This window comes from Lonchura striata, chromosome 6 (assembly GCF_050655825.1).
Source record: "Lonchura striata isolate lonStrDom1 chromosome 6, ASM5065582v1, whole genome shotgun sequence".
NCBI lineage: Eukaryota > Metazoa > Chordata > Aves > Passeriformes > Estrildidae > Lonchura > Lonchura striata.
Window position 1 is genome coordinate 29,152,449 of NC_140708.1, and position 21,659 is coordinate 29,174,107.

General features: G+C 44.4%; 1 protein-coding gene across 9 annotated transcripts in view; it reads right to left on the reverse strand.

The window, feature by feature from the left end:
• SH3PXD2A (SH3 and PX domains 2A) overlaps positions 1-21,659 on the reverse strand; it is a 236,534-nt gene that overhangs the window by 83,461 nt on the left and 131,414 nt on the right. For all 9 annotated transcript variants that reach the window (XM_085583667.1, XM_085583666.1, XM_021536305.3 and 6 more), the window contains one exon: positions 712-740. In XM_085583667.1, coding sequence (XP_085439793.1) covers positions 712-740 — 29 coding nt within the window. The remainder of the gene's footprint in view (positions 1-711; positions 741-21,659) is intronic.

The window sequence follows — 21,659 nt, forward strand, 5'->3', positions numbered from 1 at the left end:
TGGTGCTTAGGAAAAAAAAAATTAAAAAATTGAAAGCCTGACACATCCAGCTCAGAGCAGCCAAACCCAGAGGCCCATAATTGCACATCGCTATTGAAAACACATCTGTAAAAATCACTAAGAGCTACATGGGGACAGGAAAAATTTGATTTATATAGTTTCAGATCAGGGTTTTATAGAACATTTCAATCCAGGATTTTAAGAACAAACACTGAGCTATACAGCCTTCAAGGCAGCCCAAACCCAGGAACAAGCATTGAGAACATTTTGCATCATAAGCCTCACCAGAGCCTTTTGGAAAGGCATGACAAAAGATTCAAATCAGCACAGAAAAAGATATCCTTCCCTTCCAGAAAAGAACCCCAACTCTGACTCTGCATTTTGACCATTTGCAATGAAAAAGAAAGAAATGTAATACAATTCTCATCTCACATTGGAGATGGAACTGTATAAATACAGTTAGAGAAGAGCAGTAATTTTAACTGCAATACTATATAAGATATATGGTGTATATATATACATAAATATCTATATAGCATACAGATATATTTCTTCTATCCAGTGCAAAGGAAAGAAACTGATGCTTATCTCCAGCAGGATTCAGCAATAAAAAGTTAATCTGCTACACAATTTAATGCCACAAAAGGAGAAAAGCAGGGGGTAAGGTCCTCTCTAGAATCATGCAGCACACAAAAAAGCCCGGTGTCTTACCTGATTTTCTCTTTGAAGATCCATAGTCCCTGAAAAAAAGACAACAACAAATAGACATGGTTAGAGCTGGGAACGGTGGTGAGAGAACGGGTGCCTCCCAGATTCCCACCCATACGCTCCGGGGCCGGTCCTGCGCCCTGCCTCGCTCGGAGCGGAGGTGAGGGCGGCCGGGCATGGGCGGGCGGGGGCCGGGGCGGCCCGGGCAGCACCGGCCCGGCGGCTCCGGCGGGGCTGCCGCAGCACCGGGGGCTGGCGAGCATGTGATCAGCCCGGCAGAGCGAACCATCCACAGCCAGCAAGGCAGGGGAGAGGGGTGTCATTCCTCCCCCTTTAAATTGTGCTATTAAATGCACAGCTACTGGATTAACCCTTGGCGTGCCCCCGGAGGGGAAGGGGAATGTGAACTCTTTGCTGCAGGGATGCGGCTGCTCCAGGCTGAGCTGGCGTGGCTGGCAGTCCCGGGGCTAATTAATTTGTGAATAACCTCCGGTCCTCTCCTAGTAATCTCTGACAAGCACTTGGAAAGCACAAGGAGAAAAAAGGGGAAAAAAAAAAAAAGAACACCACAAAATCAAAGCAAACCCCAAACTTTGTAGTTTCTTCCTTCTTCCAGGATAGAACACGCACCCTTACTTTTCCATAGTGATTTAAAGGATGCTGGCACCTTTACTTATGCAGAACAGCTGAAACCCCAGACAGCTGCTATGGGAGGGGAAGGAATTACAGAAGGAACGGCAAGAACTGGTTCGGGATAAGCAAAACTGAGGACAAAAATACTTGGTTTATGGCCGTGCTTCCCCGCGGTGCGCTGCGGAGCCCGTGAGCCGCAGCCCGGCGGGGTCCGCAGGCAGGAGCCGGCCGAGCCAAGGGCAGGGCAGCCCCATGGCAGGTTCTCTTGGCAGCAATCCCACCACAGGGGCGGGAAATAGCCTCTGCATTTTTTGGGGCTGGGCTGTCAGAAGTGGGGTTTTTGTCTCTTGCTCCATCCTCCAGAGGATCAGAGAGGGATTGTCCCAAACTGTTTATTTAAAGAGAGTTTGGGGGCTCAGCTGAAGAGCCCCCAAAGCTGTCTTGAGGCTAGAGTTATGTCTACCTGTAAATTCTGTTTCTCCCAGAATTTCGTGTGCATCCCCATGCCTTACATGTCTAGGCTTTGCTTCCAGTGAGTAATAATTGGGAACTTTTTGCACCCTCCTTTAATTTCCCAGTGCCATTTCTCCTTCAATTAAATGGTTGTTTTCTTAGCCATATCTGCAGCTGTATTTGATGTGATGATGCTACTGCTCATGAATAAGTTGCTTCTTCTACAGTAGTGATACCATATACAAATATAATTCCTGCTATATGGTGCCTGAAACAGAGATCACTCAGACCAAGCCAGGGATGGTACAATCCCCAAAATGAAGTCCTCTCCCCCAGCTTGGCTCCCACAGCAGTCTGGAGCTTTGTGGAGCTGTCAATACATCTCTCCTGTCATGCAGAACTCAATTCACGTGATTAGAAATGAGGTAATGATTGATTGATAGTTAATTAGAAGAAATTAATTTATCAATATAAAACAGTTATTTGCATCGCTACTATCACTCAATTCACAAGGCTTAATAATAATAATAAAAAAAAAAAAAAAAAAAAAAGAAAAGCCAAACAACCTGTGGGGCTAGCTTTCTCTTTTCATTTAGTCTTTCTGTAAGTTTCAGTAAGTTTTAATTGGGTTCTAATTTTGGAGTTCCTGAAAAAACCCAGGTACCCCATGTCTCCCTGTCTTGTTACTTTTTTGTAAATCCATATTTCACTCATTAACTCAGGGAAAAGCAGTATCAAACAAAATGAAGACTGAAATAAAATCTTCATCTCCACAGTAAAATTCTGAAATCCAAAACTTGTTCCTCCCAGCAAGGAGAGTAAAAGAAATAGAAAGCAAAGAAGATATAGCAAATAATCTTTCTGGCTATGTAAAGTGCTCTTTGTGTACATATTCTTCACCTCTTTTCTGCTAAAGAAGAAATCCTGCGTTGCTGCTTTGCAATAGCAGCAGCAGCAAGGAGCCCTGCCTGACTCCATGTTTAATTTTTTTAATGTCTTACTATCCTGCATGTGATTCATTGATGTATCTTCCTTCTCCCAAGTGATGATATATAAGGTTAATACCTCTCAGTCTCACTGTTTCCCCTCTTTTCTGCTAAAGAAGAAATCCTGCGTTGCTGCTTTGCAATAGCAGCAGCAGCAAGGAGCCCTGCCTGACTCCATGTTTAATTTTTTTAATGTCTTACTATCCTGCATGTGATTCATTGATGTATCTTCCTTCTCCCAAGTGATGATATATAAGGTTAATACCTCTCAGTCTCACTGTTTCCAGTGAAGCATTAGTGTGAGGCTGAAGTATTGGTTTGTCTCCAAACCAATAAGGGAAATTATTTAATGGTTTCTCTTAACTGTAACAATTTCTAAGTAGAAACTCTGATCTCCTGCAGCCCAGACTGCACCTGGCACACCATTAACCCTTAGATCAGACAAAAAATGTGGTCTTGCGGAAGAAAAACCTTCCAAGGAAAGGTACAATCAATGCCATATCTGTAGCTATGCAGGGAAGCTCACTTTCTTTTCAGCTCTTGCTCTTTTTATCTTTTCATCTTTATACACACACATATTTCCATTCTTCTTCCATTTCTATATGAGAACAGACACCACCATCCTAACTCCACTGCCAACCACAGCTACAAGAATAATAATGAAAGCAGCGGGTGGAACTAAAAGTAGCTCTGGCAGGTCTCTTCATCATCCAGGATCACTCTATACTGAACAAACACCTATCTCAAAAATAGCATATTTCTAGCCTTTTCTGAGTTAGAATCTAGCAATTTTGTTTAAAGTCTTTCTGTGAGGCACTACCTTTAGCTGATGCTGAGCCTCATTACTGGCAAGGAAAATATTTCCTGCTGTTAATGGTATTAAAACATAGCTGGTGCCAAGCTGGATACACTCTCCTTCAATGACAAAGGAGAGGGAAGCTGGATCTCCTTTCCCATCAGCATTACCCCAGGGTAACATTACTAATTTGAAATCTAGCAATGAATGTGAAAGGAGGACCACGAACATTGCTATAAAGCTGAGTGCCTTGTTAGCACATTAAGCTATCCACAGTCAGTCTGGAAATTTCTGAATAATAAAAAGATCTTATGTTTAATTAATATGTCACTTGCAATCTAATTTAAATATGATGGTTGTATTAATGTTATGGAAAAGTTTTATGGCACATCTTTAGGGACTGACTTTGCTGCTGTATTCAGTGAGAATTAATAAGCACTGATGTGTGTGCACATGTGCTTTGATCTATCTAAATACATACAAGATACACACAAACAGTGGCTCAATCAGAAAGTTTTTTAAAAAGTGAGGAGTATCCTGACATTTGTTCAATAGAGACTAAGAAATGTTCCAAGTGGAGGTGACTGGAGGTGACTAGGTGCATTGGCAAGAGTTGTGCCTATCTATTTTCTAATTCACTTTGATTTGCATGTGTCCCAGGAGGTTTCTCCTGTATCGCCTGTGGAGATCTGGCAAGTCTGCAGAAGCCTCTTGCAGCTTTCCTTGGAGGGATGGATGGGTTCAGTCAGGGGACCTCATCCCTGTGGGTCCCATGGTGCAAAAGATCTTTTGAAAGCTTCTCCCCTTGCTATGGGACAGCAGACCCAGCAAGTTCACTCTGTGGGATTCCTCCTTTCCCAGATATGTCACACTTTTGCCCAGGGCCTCTGCCTGTCAGTAAAGCAAGGCTTGGCTTCAACTCATTTAGTAGAGATTTCAGACAACCATGAGTTTCAACTATGAGGGAAAACAGTGCCTGCAAAACATGAGAGCTGTCAGACCCACGGAGCAGCAGGGCTGGGGGAGCTGCACTGCAGACATTGCAGCAGACAAGACAGAAGCTAAAGGGAGAGTAAATAATCTTTCTGTCTCTTTCTCAGTCTTTGCTGTCCAAAGGAGATGAGACAGTGACAAACCCTGAGTAATGGAGGTCAGCCTGTATCCTCGAGAGTATTTTAATACATAAATTGAAATTGTTCTGTATTTGTTGGCTTTTGCTAATTCATGTTTAAATACATTGTAGTCATTTATTTCCCAGGCTCCTTAATTCCTCAAAGTCTCTAGTGGTGTGGGCAGACTGTGGTGGAGATATATGACATTTCAAGCAAACAACTCAGATTATCATTTAATCACCAATGATTTGCCAGGCAGATTAAAAGTACAGAAATATTTTTACAAGGAAGTCCACTCTCTCCTTCCCAACACTTAAGTTTGCAGTCAGCAATGAAGACGGCTTTTTCACAAACTATTTTTCTTAGCACTGCTGTCAGATTCCGTGAGACTATTTTTAAAGTAAGCCAATACAAAAATACTTTGCTACTACTCTTTACGTTCACAGAAATTAGAGCCTTGAGAATACATATGTGTCTTGAAATGCTCCTGATTTTCATCAACAGCCAGACTGACATCTTCTGTTTGAGACAAGGCCCAAAACCAAGTGTGACTGAAAACTGGCACCTGCCTGTCACCAAGGACTATGGTTGGAGGAGCACCTAACACCTTAATATTATCCAAACACACTGGAGCTATATGGAGAGTGCAGGGTTGAAATTTGTACTCATGATACTCAGAGTGCAAAAGCTGAACCATGTGCATGAAGGCATCTCCATTCCCCTGAGATCTGAGACCCATATGACATGTAATTAAGCAAAATTAACTCTGTATGTTATGCATTGGGAATAGAAACTCAAACAGATGGATGCACACAGCTATACATTCTCCCCCTACAGCATTCCATCCTCTGATATCATGAAACCACAGCTGATCTCCTCCCTGAGCCAAAGAAACAGATGAAGGCTTTTCTCCCTCTTTCTTCTTCATTTTTTTTGAAAGTATTCTGTTCATTTCCTGATATAAATTGTTGCATTGTGGAGCCCTCTCCAACATGAATCTGTCCTTTCTGAGCAGAGGTCGAGCTTTCCAGCCCTGTGAGAAAGGGCCCCATTGTGGTGGTCCCAAGACTCCAGAATTCCTTCCCGCGAGCAAAAGGGACTTGTGGGGCAAGAAGAGAATCCAACCAGGCATTTCTCACTGGCTGGATCTGTCCTCTGCTGCTGCTAAGAGGGGTAAGCCACTGTTGTGCAATCACATCCTTAAGACACAGGGACAAAACAAAAGAGAGGATTTTGCCTTTCTGTCACCTTTCTTTTGTCTTTATAGCATGTTTGCAGAGCAAACAGCCCAACTTTGTTACTATATACTTCTGCTTAGGCTGCAGTGACTTTCTCTGCATTCCATAACAAAAGTAGCCCAGTTTGGCTGATCAGGACCCAAATGGAGATCCTGATTTAGTGCTTTAGTGACTTCTGACAGCTTGCTTGAACCCAGCAACTTAAAATTCAACCAAAGTTCTCCCTGTGAAGTTCCAAGCACAACACTAGAAAACTTATTTATTAAGTGCAGAAGAGATCTGCCCTATACCAGTAACCTTAGCTTGCACGAAAAAGCCAAGGTTGGAAGGAGATGGATGTTGTCTCCTCTCCAGCAATGCTCCCTACACCTGAACCCATGGATTTCTATTATGAGGCAGAGATGCAGGACAAGGAAAGGCAGTATCCTCTGTTCTGCACTTATCCTGGAGATTAGCCCCACACAGCACAACTTGAGCTCTCTTTATGTAGAATGGAAGTTAGAAGGACAAGAGATGGGTATGAGGCACCGAACCCTTTCCCTAAATGAGGAAGAAATGCCACAGATTTCTGTCCCAAGATTCCTCAGCAGTGAAGTTGATTGCTTGGCTCCAGAGAGCAACTTTAGTATTTGGCTCAGGCTAAAGAAATGCAGAATTAGCCTCTTGCATTTTTCACAATTACATTTTTATGATGAAATTATCCTCCTGGAAGAAGACAGAGCTTTGAAAATGCCCATTCAGCATTTCACCAGGCTGTGAGATACAGGGCAGGGTGCTCTGACACAAAGCCCAGCCTCTCCGGCACCAGGGAGAGATGGTTCAGCACAGGCTGGGAGCTGCAGAGCACTGGAGCAATGAGCTAACGCCATGTGATCCTCTACTGCAAGGCCTCAGCAGCCTTGAAAAAGACAGCACAAATGTTTATAGCAAGTTTTTCCTGGAAAGAAGTATAAAAACAAGGTCTAGCCTAAGAGTCACATCCTCATCTGTTTCTGGTTTACCTTGTTTATTCTTACAGTTGGCAAATTTCACCACAGGACAGAAAAACTTATTTACCTTAGCAAGAACTCTGGGTGGAGGTGTTCTTCACCTCCTCTAACCTGACCCTGCTTGTCCCTTGTGGGGAGGCCAAATTTATCTCTGTCTTACAATGACCAAGCATGTGTCACTTTATTATAGCCTTTATAGCATAAATGCTGAGTGATAAAAACAAGTTAATAAAAATTAATCATTCTCATATGCAGGTTTTTCAGTTATGCCATTCACTTGGGAATTTTATTACAAACAGCTACATGCAGATACAACATGTTTAAAAGATGCATCTAATCACAGTTACAAATTAAGTATTGAGTATCAGAGTAATAAATTCAAATGTACCTTATAAACTGGTCAGGCTAATGAGCTTGTATATACATCATATGAATCTGATTAAGAGCTTAAGAAGTCTGCACCGGCTTTGAATCTTTACTTCATTTTCTTGAGCCCTCCCTGAGAGTGAGCGCCTCAAATTCTCATTTCTGTAGATGTGGGTCCAGTCTCTGGTTAGCAAGCGCATTGTCCATTTGGGTTTCTAAACTGCAGCCCAAAGAGTCCTACTGCTGTCCCTCTCTGGGGACATCTGCTGTGTCAGACTACCTCTGCCCAGAGCTGTGTGTGCAGTGCCTGGCCCCTGTCTCCACCTCCCTGTCCCTATGGGTGACCTCCCCAAAGGAGGCATCACCCATGACCCGCTGGGCTGTGCCTGCTCCTGAGAGGCAGGACACCATCCCCTCCACCACTGCATGCATGGAACTAACAATGCCACCCCCAAAATGCTCTTCCCAGAAAGTCCTTGGATATGGACAGAGGGAAGGAAGAGGAGAAAACTCCCAAGTGGCAGACTACCAAGACTCAACTCCAGCTCCAGACACAGCTTGTCCAAAAAGGCTTTTGCCCCTGAATTACCACCCCAGGAAGAATGGTTGGAGCACTGCAGTTTAAATCAAAGTAAGAGAAGAGCTTCTGCATGTAACGCAGCTAAATCATGGTATTCACTGGCGTTAGACTTTGCAATCACCAAAACCAGGCACGGGTTCAAAAAGCAATGAGATAAATTCATGAAGCAAGGCTAAATGGTGGCTATCGTACTCCATGCTCTGGATGTTTTGACCCGAAGAGTCCCATAGCGGCTGAATGCCAGAAACAGAGAGGATACACAAGGGAAGTTCACTGTGTATTTGCTTTGTTTCTTGTATTGGCTGTAAGCCACTGTAGGAGACAGGAGGCCAGATGGGGCCCAGGTCTCACCTAATTGTGGCCTTATAATATATTCTCCTGTAAAAGATCAGACTGGATTAGGATAAATTACATCCAAATCACACTGCATTACTCAGCACATTAAATTGTCCTTAATCACGTACTTTAATGGTCTAGAATTCTGCTTAAATTTACCTCTTGTGCATATTTCTGTGCCTATTCTGTTGAAATCACTGGTGAATTTCAACTGTACATAACCAGGCTCTAATGAAAAGCCAATAAGGCTCTTTGATCAAGCTTTAATAGGACTCATCATGGGGACATACTCAACTGTGGCAAATGGTTTCCTCATCCTGTCTCTTTCAGAAATGTTTTGTGAGCCTTTAAAAGCAATTTAGTCCTGATTTATGTTAGCTAAGTGATTTCTGTTGCACATGTGAGTTACAAGAAAAGGGCTCTCATCTCTATTTGCTACACTGTTCAGGAAATCAGTTATAAATGCTGTAGTGCCTTCAATGTCTCTGACTTCAATGCAGCGGAAATCAGCAATCTGAGTGAATACTTCATCATCCCCAATTCTCCCATATGTGCATCCAGGACTTAAAGAGGCAACCTATAGGATATTTTTTTTATAAAGGGTACTGAGATTCCCTCGTTTAAGCTGTTTACCTAAGCTGTTTCCAGCAGATATTCAAGGAAACAAGCATGCAATTCTTTAATAGAGAGCATATGAAACATATTGATGACTATCTTATAAAATTAGGTGTGTGTTCAACAGGACTGAGCACCTCATCACATGTTCAGAGGTGAGGAATGTAGAAGGGGTGACTCAGCAAGCTCATCTGGTCAGGCAGGGGTGCAAAGCAACCCAAAGGTTTTGATGGCTTGACCTGAGCTGCCAGTGGCATCCAACAAGCCCTAGGGCACAGGTTAGAGCAGGTCTCTTCACACCAGGGGACAGATGCCAGCAGGAGCCATTGCAAGTGCCTGTGGCCAGTGATGTGAGTGCTGCAGCAGCTGCTGCTTTGCTTATGGAGTTGCTGAGCAAAGACATTCCCAGTTCTTCTCACTCCTCATCTTGGCCAGAGAGACCTGAGAAAGGAGAAGTGACCCAAACAACAGTGGTTTGGGCTGCCTTCCTCCTGCTCTCCCCTCCTGCTCTTGAGAGAAAGCCCTTGGGACATGCAATTCCCCTCAGTCCTCACACACACATCCCACCTGTGAATACAACTCCCCATGATCAACGGGGCTGGTGACATCAAGCCCTTGGAAGATCCACAGGCCCAGGACCCTTTCACAGAAATACAAAGCAGAAGAATTTCCTGTCTGCCCTTTTCTTTCTGACTGCCCAAGGCATGCGGATACCCACTCACAGACACCTCTGCACACCCTCCTTTGCCCCGTGGCAGCCTCACAAGCCCCACTGTGTGTGCTGGGTTTCCTCATCTCTCCCTGGGATTCCCCACAGCCCATCCCAGTGCTTGGTGCAATTGCTGGCAGCAGCTCTCATGCTGGAGGCTCACATAGGGAAATCCCAGGCTGCCACTGGCATTTTTGACATTCTAAAATCTCTAACTTGGCAAAGTAAGAAATTATGTACAGGCATTTCCAGACATGGCCCCCAGCCCTGCTAGACCTCTGGGCTCACAGTACAAAGGAGAGTGTGCCAGATGCTTGGTGTTGGACAATTTTGCATTTATTTCTCTGGTGGTGTTTTTCTGATGTGTAGTACTTCTGAATACTCAACTGGCTTTTTAGCAACATGATGCTTGCACCTCTCTGTCTTGCTGCTCCTGCTACATGTCCAAGGGCAGTTGGACCTGAAAGATTAGGACTGCAGTGTGCACAGATTAGACAGCAGATGGCTGTTGCATCTGTACTTACTTTGTACTGCTAAATACCCTATTGCCCTACCTAATTTTACATCCCCTTTTAGTGGGAGATCTCTCCTCTGAATTTTTAAAATCATCTGTTGCACATATGGCCCTAAGAATGGTAAATATTTTTTCCAAGAGAGGCAAAAACTTATGATGCATGTGGGAAGACAAGATCAAGACCACAGTATGAACTCTGACTTCATCTGGTGACTGTAGTCTTTCCTTTCCTCTTTACATTTCCTTCATTTAGAGCAGGGAGATTAAAGCAGGGCTTCTTCCCAAATGTGCCTCAGCAGCATGTCCTCAGTTAACTGTCTTGCAACATCAAATGTCTTTTCAACATACTAAGCAGTGTAGTTCTCTATAAGACACCAATTTTATATTACTTGGAATTGTTTTCTGCCTGTTTCTACAAAGCAGCACATGGAAATATCTTTCAAGTCATTGGGTTCTTTAATTTACTAGTCAAGAGACATAAATCGTGGCATGTAAGATCTACTGCAAGTTCATGAACTCTAGGAAATTTCTCTAATCACTATCCTTTGAATGGAGCTTTTTTCAGGCACTGTAAAACTCCAAAACATAGCTAGTAAATTTTGCTGGATTGGCAACTACTAAAAGCAGACTTGTCTTCCCTGATAACCTACCAGGATCAGACAGTCTTAAAGCATTCTCTGTGATTCTAACATTAAAACATAAAAGAAAAAAGAAGTCCTGAATTTGTCTTGCCCAATATAACTGTTGAGATTCATTAAATTATTCCAAGTTATCAGTGACAGGCACCAATTGTGGGAGAAAAATAGAGACACCTTCCCAAAGATAAAACCTTTCAAACACTAGAGTTACTTTTCAAGGTGACCAAACCGTTTCCAAATTTCCAGTTCTGAGAGGAGGTCCAACTCTTTTATGCTCTCTAAAAAGTAAAAGAGCTAAATTACATGATACTTGCAAAGAAGCATCACAAAGTTTCCAGAGTATTCCACCCTGGGAAGTATCAGACCCACTGAGAAAGGATTATTGAACATTCCAGGAGTGAATGGATATGCTCCTTTTTTGTAACAGGGTATGAAATAATAAATTTAAAAAGCCATTACATCAAGATGGTGTAAGAGATTGTTTCAGTCTCAATGCTCAGTTCATTTTAGGAAGGAAACAAAGAAAACAGCTATTTCACCCTGGATATACTGTGGCTATCTATACTGTAAGATTCCTGAGACTAAAGATAGACAGATATACCTCTTAGGGTATGTAGTCCTATATCCCAAATCATCAAAACTTCCAAAGAATTTTGCTTGACTGGTATTTGATAGATTATAATACTGAACTTAAAATTAACTTTGCAGATGCAGAAGATGGTTTTGCTATTACATGTACGTTTCCATCCTAATACTTTATTTTGAGACTTACTCAATTAAAAGTGTAAATTTAAAAAATCATGTTACCCTCAAATATATGCTTGCATACTTGCCTCAAAAAACCTCAAATCATGTCAACTGACTTTCTAAGGTGACCAGCATTAAATATTAAATAACTCTGGAAAAAGAAGAAAATATCTTTTTATATGCATTTACAACATAGGCTGACTGCACACACCATGAAAAAGTGCAATGTCTGAATAGACAAAAATTTTGCTGTCCAGTTCAGATACAAATTTGGAAGTTTTTCTGACTCGCTTATGCAGGAAACAGTCAGTTTCTTCTTGTTCTTTTTATGTAACTCCTGTCCAATTCTCCATGCAGACATTAACTTTTAATTCACCTCGTACATCTCCAAAGAGTGTGTGTGGCATTTCCAATATCTTTTTCCATGTTCTATGTTCATAAAAGTGAAAAGGCATAATGAATGAATGTAATTACTTCCATCCATTGAGCTGCTTATAGGATCAGACCTTTAAATTCAGCTGAAAGAGTAATTATTTGTTCCTTCAAAATGAATGATGATTCAGGGAGCTTTTCTGGCCTGCGGATCTGAGGGATCTCTATTTTGCAGAGCTAAATAGCCACTGGCAGCTTATTCCTGCTTTAACTGTTCATTTTATCTGATATATACATATCACATGTGGGTGAAGGGAATGCCATTGATTGTCAGGCATTACACTCCCTCCTTTTCAGTTGTTGATCTCACTTGCTCAGTAGTATCCCAAGCTTGGAATGTCAATGAGGTTCTGGAAATGTCATGCCCTGCAATCAGTCTTTGTGCACTATTTTCTCCCATTGCTACCTGAAATGCCAGAAGCTGCACAATAAGAAACCACACTCAGCAGGAACACTGCCTTTCCTACCAGGGCAGGCCATGCTATGCCTAGCAGTAGCATCTACCACAGGATGACAAGAGCATCCCTGAGGTCCTGAGAGGTTTCTGTATTCTGAAGTTCACCCTGTGTGTCCAGTTCCAAGTCTGCATTCGGTGCTATTTTGAATAATCTCTCATTACAGTAAAATACTGTGAGCTTTTAAACTAGAATCTAGGCACGCCAGCCACGAGATGCAGCTGTGGGGATAAGGAATCAGAGCATGAAACGGAGTGTCCTACTGCCAATAACCTACTTACTAACTAATTTCTTCCCCAGTCATCCTCTGGGATGAAGCTAATTCCTGGAGCCTTCTGCTTTGCCTCTGCTCCCTCTGCAGCACCAGCTTCCCACCCATCCTTGCCTTGCCACTTCTGGCCTCCACCTGCTGTCTCCTGGGCAGCAATTGCCTCCCTCCCCTGCTGACAGCACACACCTCACTCTAATGCAAAATGGTTCTGATCACTACATGAACGCTCTGGGCTCTCCAAGGGCCCACAAAACCCAGCTCTGACCTACTCAGCAACAGCATGTGCAGCACCAAAAATCCAGCTTCAAGCCTTCAAGCTCTGCTGTGCATCCCATCCATTAGCAGTGCCTGTGGAGCTCTGCAGAGACCTACCTCATGGTTAGATAAAAGCTTTTCCTTCTAAATCATTGTACAGAAGGAAAAATGGTCTGAAAGAGTGAATTCCATGCAGATTAGAGGCCAGGCACATCCCCTCTGCTGGTTATTTATGTATATTCATTGTACACTAAGAAATGCAAGGTTTTGTTGTAGGAAGTAAGTTGCTTAATTTATTTATTGTGGTAACACTACCAAGATCCTTTTCTCAGTAAAGACACAGAAAAGGGAAAAGTGTTCTAGTTTTTCACAAGAAGAAACATTTTTTAAACAGTGCTGAGAAAATCTTGGAGCCCTATGTGCAAAGCAAATCTGGGGTGGTGATGAGAAGGAAGAGATTTTTTTGCCTACCTCTCTGCCTCCACTACCCTAGAGTCTGCAGGTCATATCATGCCCAACAGGTCCTTGAACTGCTCTAATCAGCAGTGAAACAGTCCAAAATGCAAACATAACACCCTGCCCCTCATCCCTCCTTTCCCTGCCCTGAGGGTCTCCAAAGGTCTCGTGATACCTTCACAGCTGAGCACCCAGGAACTCCAGTTCTCCAGCAGGGACAAGACACCACAGCATTTCACACGAGGAAAGCTGAGCAAAGAACTCGTGGCTGAAAGTCACGAAGAGTGGAGGCTGGGGTTTAACTTCTGCATCCCTCAAAGACTCACACTCAGTTGTGCTGACCTTCATCCTATGCCATGGTGCGAGTTTAAAAATACATCGCTCCTCCTGAAAGTGTGTCACAGCTCTTGGAAGCATGAAAACCAGGTTGTGGGTAGGAGTAACTCCACAGTATATCTGCACTGTGTGTACATATATCTATATATATCTATCTATCTCTCTATATATATATCTATATACACTCTTCTGAGTAACAGTCTTTAAAATTCCACTTTGCAGAAAACAGACTTTTAGCACTTCAGGAGTGGAATGCACTGTTATTATCAGAGGCTGGAAGTAAAATTGTTTTAAGAGGCAGGGGTCATTTTCTATTAATTTTTTTAGGAAACACACTTCTTTTTACAGCTCAGCTTTCCTAAAAAATAATTATTTTATGCTCAGTCACAGCTCTTCACTGGTAATGCCACACCCGGTTTGAAAGATATGAGCACTGAAAGATTTGGCAGAGGGATATACTCCAAGGAAAAGAAACTGCTTACAATTTATGATATGCTTTGATAGCAGTGATTTAAAAATGGTAGTGTTTCATCCCAGCAAATGGTACAATAACAATCACAAGACTAATGATCTGATGCCTTATCAGAGATGTTCACAGGTCAGAAAAAACCACCACATTATACCTGCAGGATCCAGCATTTCAAAGACAGTCCTGATTGAGTTTCTCCTGGGCTTTCATCTCCACAAGCCAAATATCGACACAATCATCCCAAAAGCTGCCCTCACACTGAAGGCTTTTCTGCTGCACTTTCAAACCTCTGAAATCCACCTGGGCTGTCCCACCTCCCAGCCATGGCCACCTCAACCACCTGAGCTTTTTCCTCCATATGAGGGAGCAGTGAAAGAGAAGAAAATGTTCAGTCCACATCAGGCTTTGCCAAACAGCTGGCAAAGAATAACCTTAGAAAAATTGATACTTAAGCAACTGTAGAGGAGATTTGTCAATTTTGGAGGGGCAGGATGGGATCATCCATTGCCTTCTGTTGTCTTCTGGCTGAAAACAGCCAACAGACAGCAGGATGGCCCCCGATCCTGCATTTAAACACAATCACAGAAAAATTTGCATTTCATCATCATGTTGCATTTTTCTCTTCTTTTCACAGGCCTTCCCTTGGCTTGCTCCAGGGTTTCCAAGCCTGCATCACATCTCTTCACACCTGCTGGGGTCTGTTCACATTTAATGTTGAGTAGTAACAAATACTTTTCTTATATTCCTTCATTTAATAAAAGTTGCAAATTTTTCAGAGTTCCCGCTTAAAAAGTTTGCTACATATTCTGGGGAAATAAACCAGATTGTACTCTGAGGATGCAATTGCAGGAGCTCAGAGGTGTGTGTGGTAGCAAACAGTACTGGATCACTGCAGGGCAGACTTGGGCTGGTGATGCTGCCCCATGGATAAGGACATGCAGGCAGGATTTAAGCAGCACCTGAACTTTTCAATAATTTCCTTTGCTAAGGAAAAGAATTAATTTCTCAGAGAACCCTGTGGCAGTCAGACTCCCTCATGTTGCCAGCCTGTGCTACCCTTGAAGAGGCTGCACAAGGACCATGCAGGCAGCCCTGTGTGATGTGAAGGGAATTGCTTGTTACTGAAAAAATCCTGACACAGAAATGAGGCTCTGCTGGGACTCTTTCACCTGTCTGTAGATGGGCATGGTTAAAATTCCTTCTCCTCCTCCTCATCGTGTCCTACAGAGCAGCAGCAGCACTTGGGGTGAATTGTGACCATATCTTGGGCTTAGGCAAATTGAGTTTTACCCTTTACATTTGAAACTTCTCTCACAAAAAGATATAAATACAGATGTACTGGGTGCATTCACATTTAAATATTACACTGTGATATGTTGAGTACCAGCACACATGTCCTTTCAAGGCTCACATGCTTGCAAAAACAACTTTTGATATTCATAGAATCACAGAATCATTTAGGTCAGAAAAGACCCTTAAGATCATCAAGCACTGTTACACTGTTAGCCAAGCACTGCCAAGGCACCAGTAAACCATGTCCATAAGCACCACATCTACCTGTCTTTTAAAGAGCTCCATTATCCTTACCTGGATTTAACTCACCATCTCAATGTCTTTCTTGTAGTAAGAGGCCCAAAACTGGACATAACATTTGAGGTGCAATTTCACCAGAGCCCAGCACAGGGGGACGATCACTGGCCTGGCCCTGCTATTGCTGATAGAAGCTTTATAAAGCATTTTACAGATCAGCTTGCCAATCCAGATGGATTTTCTGATCTGCTTTAGCTATGGAGTGATTTAGCAGAGTTTGCCTTACAGCATGTGACTGGGAGAAGACTACAGACCAACAAGATTAAATGGCAGTATTAGAAGAAGTTAAGCAACAAAGTTTGTTGAGAAACTTTTATTTCAGAATGCATTACATCCTTTCCTCCTGGGGTCCATGTCTGGGCTCTCCCCCTGGACTCATCGTGCAGTCATGCTAAGTCTGTCAAGAGATAAATGCCCAGAGACATATTGAAGCTCGTCTTCCCTTCCTTCTGCATGGTGCTAGAGAGCAGCTGATGCCTTGACAAACACAGGCTGCTCAGGGATGACTTCACACCCAAACTTCACCAAAGGCAGCTTTCCCCTCCTTGGTATCACACAGAACATTTGCATTCAGATTTATCGCTTCATTTTATTTTGATCCATCTGTTCCTCCTGGCTCATTTCCTGTTGTCTGGTCAGTACTACAGAACAACTTGAGTCATTTGTAAAAGGAAGGACAGTGAGTCAGGCCCCAGGAGCACGGCACACGAGGAGAGGCACACAGAAAACAGAGCTGAGGCACAAGGTGAGCCCCGAGGTCCCCAAAGAGCAGGGGCAGAGCACAGCTCATGACATGCTGCTGCCCCATGAGACTGGGGCTCGATCACTATTTCTGCCCAAGCACTACAGCTGTGTCTGCCACCACGTTTTCAGCTGTTTGACAACTGGTGACAAAGATGCATCCCCCCTCCTGGCACTAGATTAAATTTTCCCTGCTGTGATACACAGGCTTTTAACTATGTGTGGCCAACTCCTGCTATGACCCGATTGCTTTGAATGATACATGGTAAATGTGCTTTATCCCTGTCCACAGCCATGGCCCTGAGTCTCTGACCTTTGCTCTCTGCCCAGTGAGTCCCAACAGAACTCATCTGGTGCCCATTTATGCTCGATTTCAGGCTCCTTTCTTTGCCACACTTCTCCACAGTTCCTTGTCTCTGGTTAATGTGCTGTTATCACTTTGGATCAGCAGACCCAGAGCAGGGTGAGGGTAGGTGCTGACTCCAGTGAACCCTCTTAGCCTGCCTATCCTTGCTTTTCAGACCAGATATCATTTTCCAGGCATGTTATGGCTCACAACAAAGTCCTGGCAGCACCCAGCTGTCACGGGACAAGGGCTCAGACACATCATCATCTCCTGCATCCTTTTCCCTCTCCAACTGGAGTCAGCCACAGTGTGGAGAGGCCCAAGCCAGCCCCATGGGGACACCAAGCTTGGGTTGAAGCCTAGACACCAAGGCTCTGCTTTATCTCTGCCTCAGAACAGAGCACAGCAAAAAACAACTCTTGGGACACTGCAGTGACCCATTAAAATTAATGGGGTTAAATCATCCTGGTGTAAGTCACCAACTTCAAAAGATTTACACAAGGGATGAATCTGGAGCCATTATTTTTCTTCTTTGTGCCTTTCAGAAAGATGATCTGTTTTCCAGACTGCTATGCTCAGCCAGTCTTTCTAACTAAATTAACTACCCTCCTGTCGGTCTCTTATTCCATGCTCTTGTCTCCTGTCCAAGTAATTCCAACAACTGCTCACCTGCTCTGTTTTTCCCCGTGCAAAACGGCTCTCATATACTTCCAACTGGCCTAATTAATTTCCCTTTTCAGGGACAAATGGAAAAAGACAGAAAAAGCAACCCCTCCAAAACAAAGTTTCATTAGAGAAACCAGGAGAGCTACATACCCTCAAGGCACATTTCTTCTCTACCCTTGGTTGGAATAGCAGGTAAAGGAGCAGGTAGAAGTGTAACACCTCTACCTCCCTTAAAACTACAATGCACAAAACCTGCCTGATGTATGTCACATATACTCTTCTGTAATAGGAAGCACTTACTGTAGCTAAGGAGGTGCAGGGGACCAACAAGACAGGCAGAGAAGCCTCATGTGTAAAAGATACAAGCTCCCAGCTACTCTGTCATCTGGAAGCCAGCCTTTATCCTGAGCCTTTATCCTGAGGAGGCTCATTCCCTGTCAGTGCAGAAGGCCTTCAACTCTTTCAGCAAAGAGCTCAATAACCTTAAAAAGCATAAATCAAAACTGTGTAAAATTGGCAGATGATTTGATAGGAAGAAATTGCCTTTTGGGGACTGCTTTATGTCTGCCAAATTCACCCAGACACAGAACCACATATGGATTTCTAACCTATGCAAGCTTCAGTGGTGATTACAGTAGTGATTGTGGTATGAACCATGCTAGACATATTATTTTGGGAGAGCTGATGCATTAGAAGTAGACAATGAAAAGCTCAGAGTGTATTTGGTCCGTGACTTAACCCACCTCCATAGTTCCCAGGTATTCAGCTCTGGCTCTGTGGATTTTGGCACAGGAAAAGTGGACTTGAAACTCAGCTCCTGAGCTTGTTTCAAACTTTGCTGAAAGTCCGGAGGTGTTTGGATCTGGAATATTGACTAGTAGCTCCCAAAAGAGGCTGCTAATTTCTCAGGGTGAGGCAGCAGAGATGGAAGGAACTAGTGTTATTTCACTTTGCTCTAAACGCACGGCAGCCATCAGTGCAGCTGCTTAGCCACGGGGCCTTGACGGAACTACAGAAGAGTCTGACTGTAAAGGCAGCACTGGGAGTAGTCACTGCCGGGCTGACACAGCCTGCTGGTACTCCTCAAACCCCTGGCAGAAACGCTGCCTGACAGCTGCTTTCCATCCCCGTGCTTTGGCCCCACCGTGTCCCCACGAGCGCCTTTTACAGCCCTGCTTAGACATCTACCAACGATGTACGATGAGTCCCGGACTGAAAACAAAAACACGGGGCCATCAGGAGCTCCACAAAGCTGCTTGTAAATCAGCTAAAAGCGGTGTGTTTCCGTGACGAGCAGCCCGTCCTCGCGTCGCTCCGCTGCCGCGCAGCGCGGCGGGGCAGGCGCGGAGGAGCCGCGCTCCATCTGCCGGCTGCGCCCCGAGCCGCCGGGACGCTGCTCGCTCCCACGGGGACCAGGCACCATCAGCTCCTTCTTGCACGGCCGCCGGGATGCTGCACCATCAATTCCTTCTTGCACGGCCGCCGGGATGCTGCACCATCAATTCCTTCTTGCACGGCCGCCGGGATGCTGCACCATCAATTCCTTCTTGCACGGCCGCCGGGATGCTGCTCACTCCCACGGGGACCAGGCACCATCAACTCCTTCTTGCACGGCGGCAACGTCTGTGCAGGCACCGCCCGTGAAGCGAGACCAGCTCTGTCAGGATCTACACTGATGAAGGATAAAGGTGACAGCGCCTGTGTGAGAGGTGCTGTGGCTGTGGCTGGCCCAGGGCCGTGGAGAAACTTCCCAGCTGGGACTGAGAAGTCACTGCTGTCACCTCCGTGAGACACAGTCCATCACCATGCACAAAGCATGCAACAAGGCACGTTGGGTTCGGTGGGTGGGGAACAGTCTGAGAACCGAAAGGTTTGTATTTCTGTTACAGGCAACAACACCTTCATTTCCCTTGCCCTGACAACATTTCTCCAATATCCCTGGACAAGCAAGGCTCCATAAGAGCAAAAGCCATCTGCCTTCCAAAAAGCCTTCAGGTGAAATGTATTTGTCTCAATACCCTTCATGATGACATGGCAAAACTGTTGATACCTGCAAATACAAATGTATTCAGATACATGCAGCTGGCAAGGATCTGGGATGGTGCATGCATGTACGTATGCTCACATATTTCGTGTTTGCAAAATATGTATTTCCAAAGGACAGGCTCCCAGCAGAACTTTGAGAAGTCCAAATGAGAGGGCCCAGAGTCATTGTGTGACCCATCAGCCACAAGTGACCTCTACTGGGGATTGCCTTGAGAGCTAAAACACAGCCTAACCCATGAACAGGGAGACCAAGCAGCTCCCTTAAAGCAAATCTGCAGCAAAGAGAGGATGTGAATTCAGGACTTCCCCTGTTGCAAAAAGCAACACCACATTCTGCACCCATTCCTCCCATTCATCCCATGAGTCCTGTCACACACAGCCCTATCCAACAAGGCTCCCACTAGGCAGAGACCCTGGCCATCCAACAGCAACAGCAGGCACAGGGCACCTCAAACCTGCATCACATAGCCTGTTCCTGCTAATTACATTGTGACAGCTAATGGGCTTTAAAAGCCTAATTCCTGACTTATTTTTCCTATGTCACTTTTAATATAATGGGGACAAAACAGCTCACATCCATTGTTTTTGAGGTATCAGGCAATTTAATTTCTTGCTAATCTCTGAGCAGTCATAGCCCTTTTGATGTTCCATCCATGTTTTAAAAGGATGTGGCAATCCTGACAGTTTAGAAATGTGCATGTAATTATGAATGCTAATACAATTAACAGTGAAAGACTCATACTTGGATCACAAACCCAACTCTCTTTCAACTCAAGCTCTCCTTGGAGGCTTCCAAGTAAATGGGTCAGATAGCAGTACAAAATTCCAGATAAAGAAAACTAATGTTCAAGTGATAGAAAAGACCAACAAAAATCTTCAAAAAGCCCTGACTAGTCACTGTCAGAGAGATTAAAGACAGGATCAGCTCCCTAGCTATTAGATGTCAGGGTCAAATTTCATGTAGGGTAACTCATGGTGGAGTTACCCTGGGGATGGGAAGTATTTGCATCAACGATGAACTGCAAATGAGTCTTATCGTGTGCTGAGTGCAGCTTCAGGATTAGTGCCTGAATCCCCTGCACAGCACATGCACACACAGAGCAAGGGATGAAAAATGCATGATCAAAGTTTATGGCAAAGCTCCCACCAAGGATCAAAGCTGCTGCCCCCAGCAACACTCACTGGCCCCAGCCAGCTTAACATGCTGCCTTCTTGAGTTTTCTAACGGGAAAAGACATCAAAAGCCTTGAAAAGGGAAAAGCACATCTCCAAGGAACACCACCTTAAGCAGACAGGCAGTATTGAGACTAAGAGAGGGGTTTGTCAGCACCTGACAAACACCATGGGCACAAAAACAGTCCATTTCCCAGAAAAGAAGAAAACCTCACTTGTCCAAATCCAGCAACAATTAGCCCAGGGACATCCCATTGGAAGCTGGCACTGCCACAGCCAGGAATGACTGGCATGTGAGAGGACACACCAGTTGGTACAAATTTCATCAATTCAAGTCAGTGGACTGAGGCTGGTGCCTCTTCTCAGAAGCTTTGAGGAAATTTCTCTTCCCAGACCCAGGGGACCACAGGCAGCCGGCTCAAATCAGAGCCTTGTCAGCCCATAGCTCTGCAGGCTGGGTCAGCATCTCCACTGCTGGGGAGTATTCCCAGCTTTTCCCTCCCTTCCTAGGACACTGACTCCCCTGTGCAGAGCAAGGAGGCACTTTGCTCAGGTGCAGCCTCTCCTGTGAGGAGAGATCCTGTGGCCAAGGTAAACTGCTGCCCACAAGAGCTCAGCTGGGAACTGCTCTGGGTGCTGCTGGATGGTGGGAGGACATAGGAAGGTTGGAGACCCCAACAGCAGCTGGACATGGCTCCAAAGCCAAGAGTGCTGCTGCTCAGTTTTTTCAGTTCATAATTACAAATATATTTTCCCCTTAAGACTATTTTACAAACAGTTAAGGACTCTGTGGCATACAGATTGCCCAGCTCTGGGTCAGATTGTTGCTTGCAATTGTAAAACATCAGAAGTTGCTGGATTAAATCAGGTTAGTGAGGTCCCAGGCCCCTTTCCCACTCCCCCAGTCGTAGTCATTCTTTCCTTTACTCTGTTGTTTAAATCTCTACTCTGCACAGCTCCTGCTCTTGCACAGAGTCTTCCATTTCACCCGCAAATGAAGAGT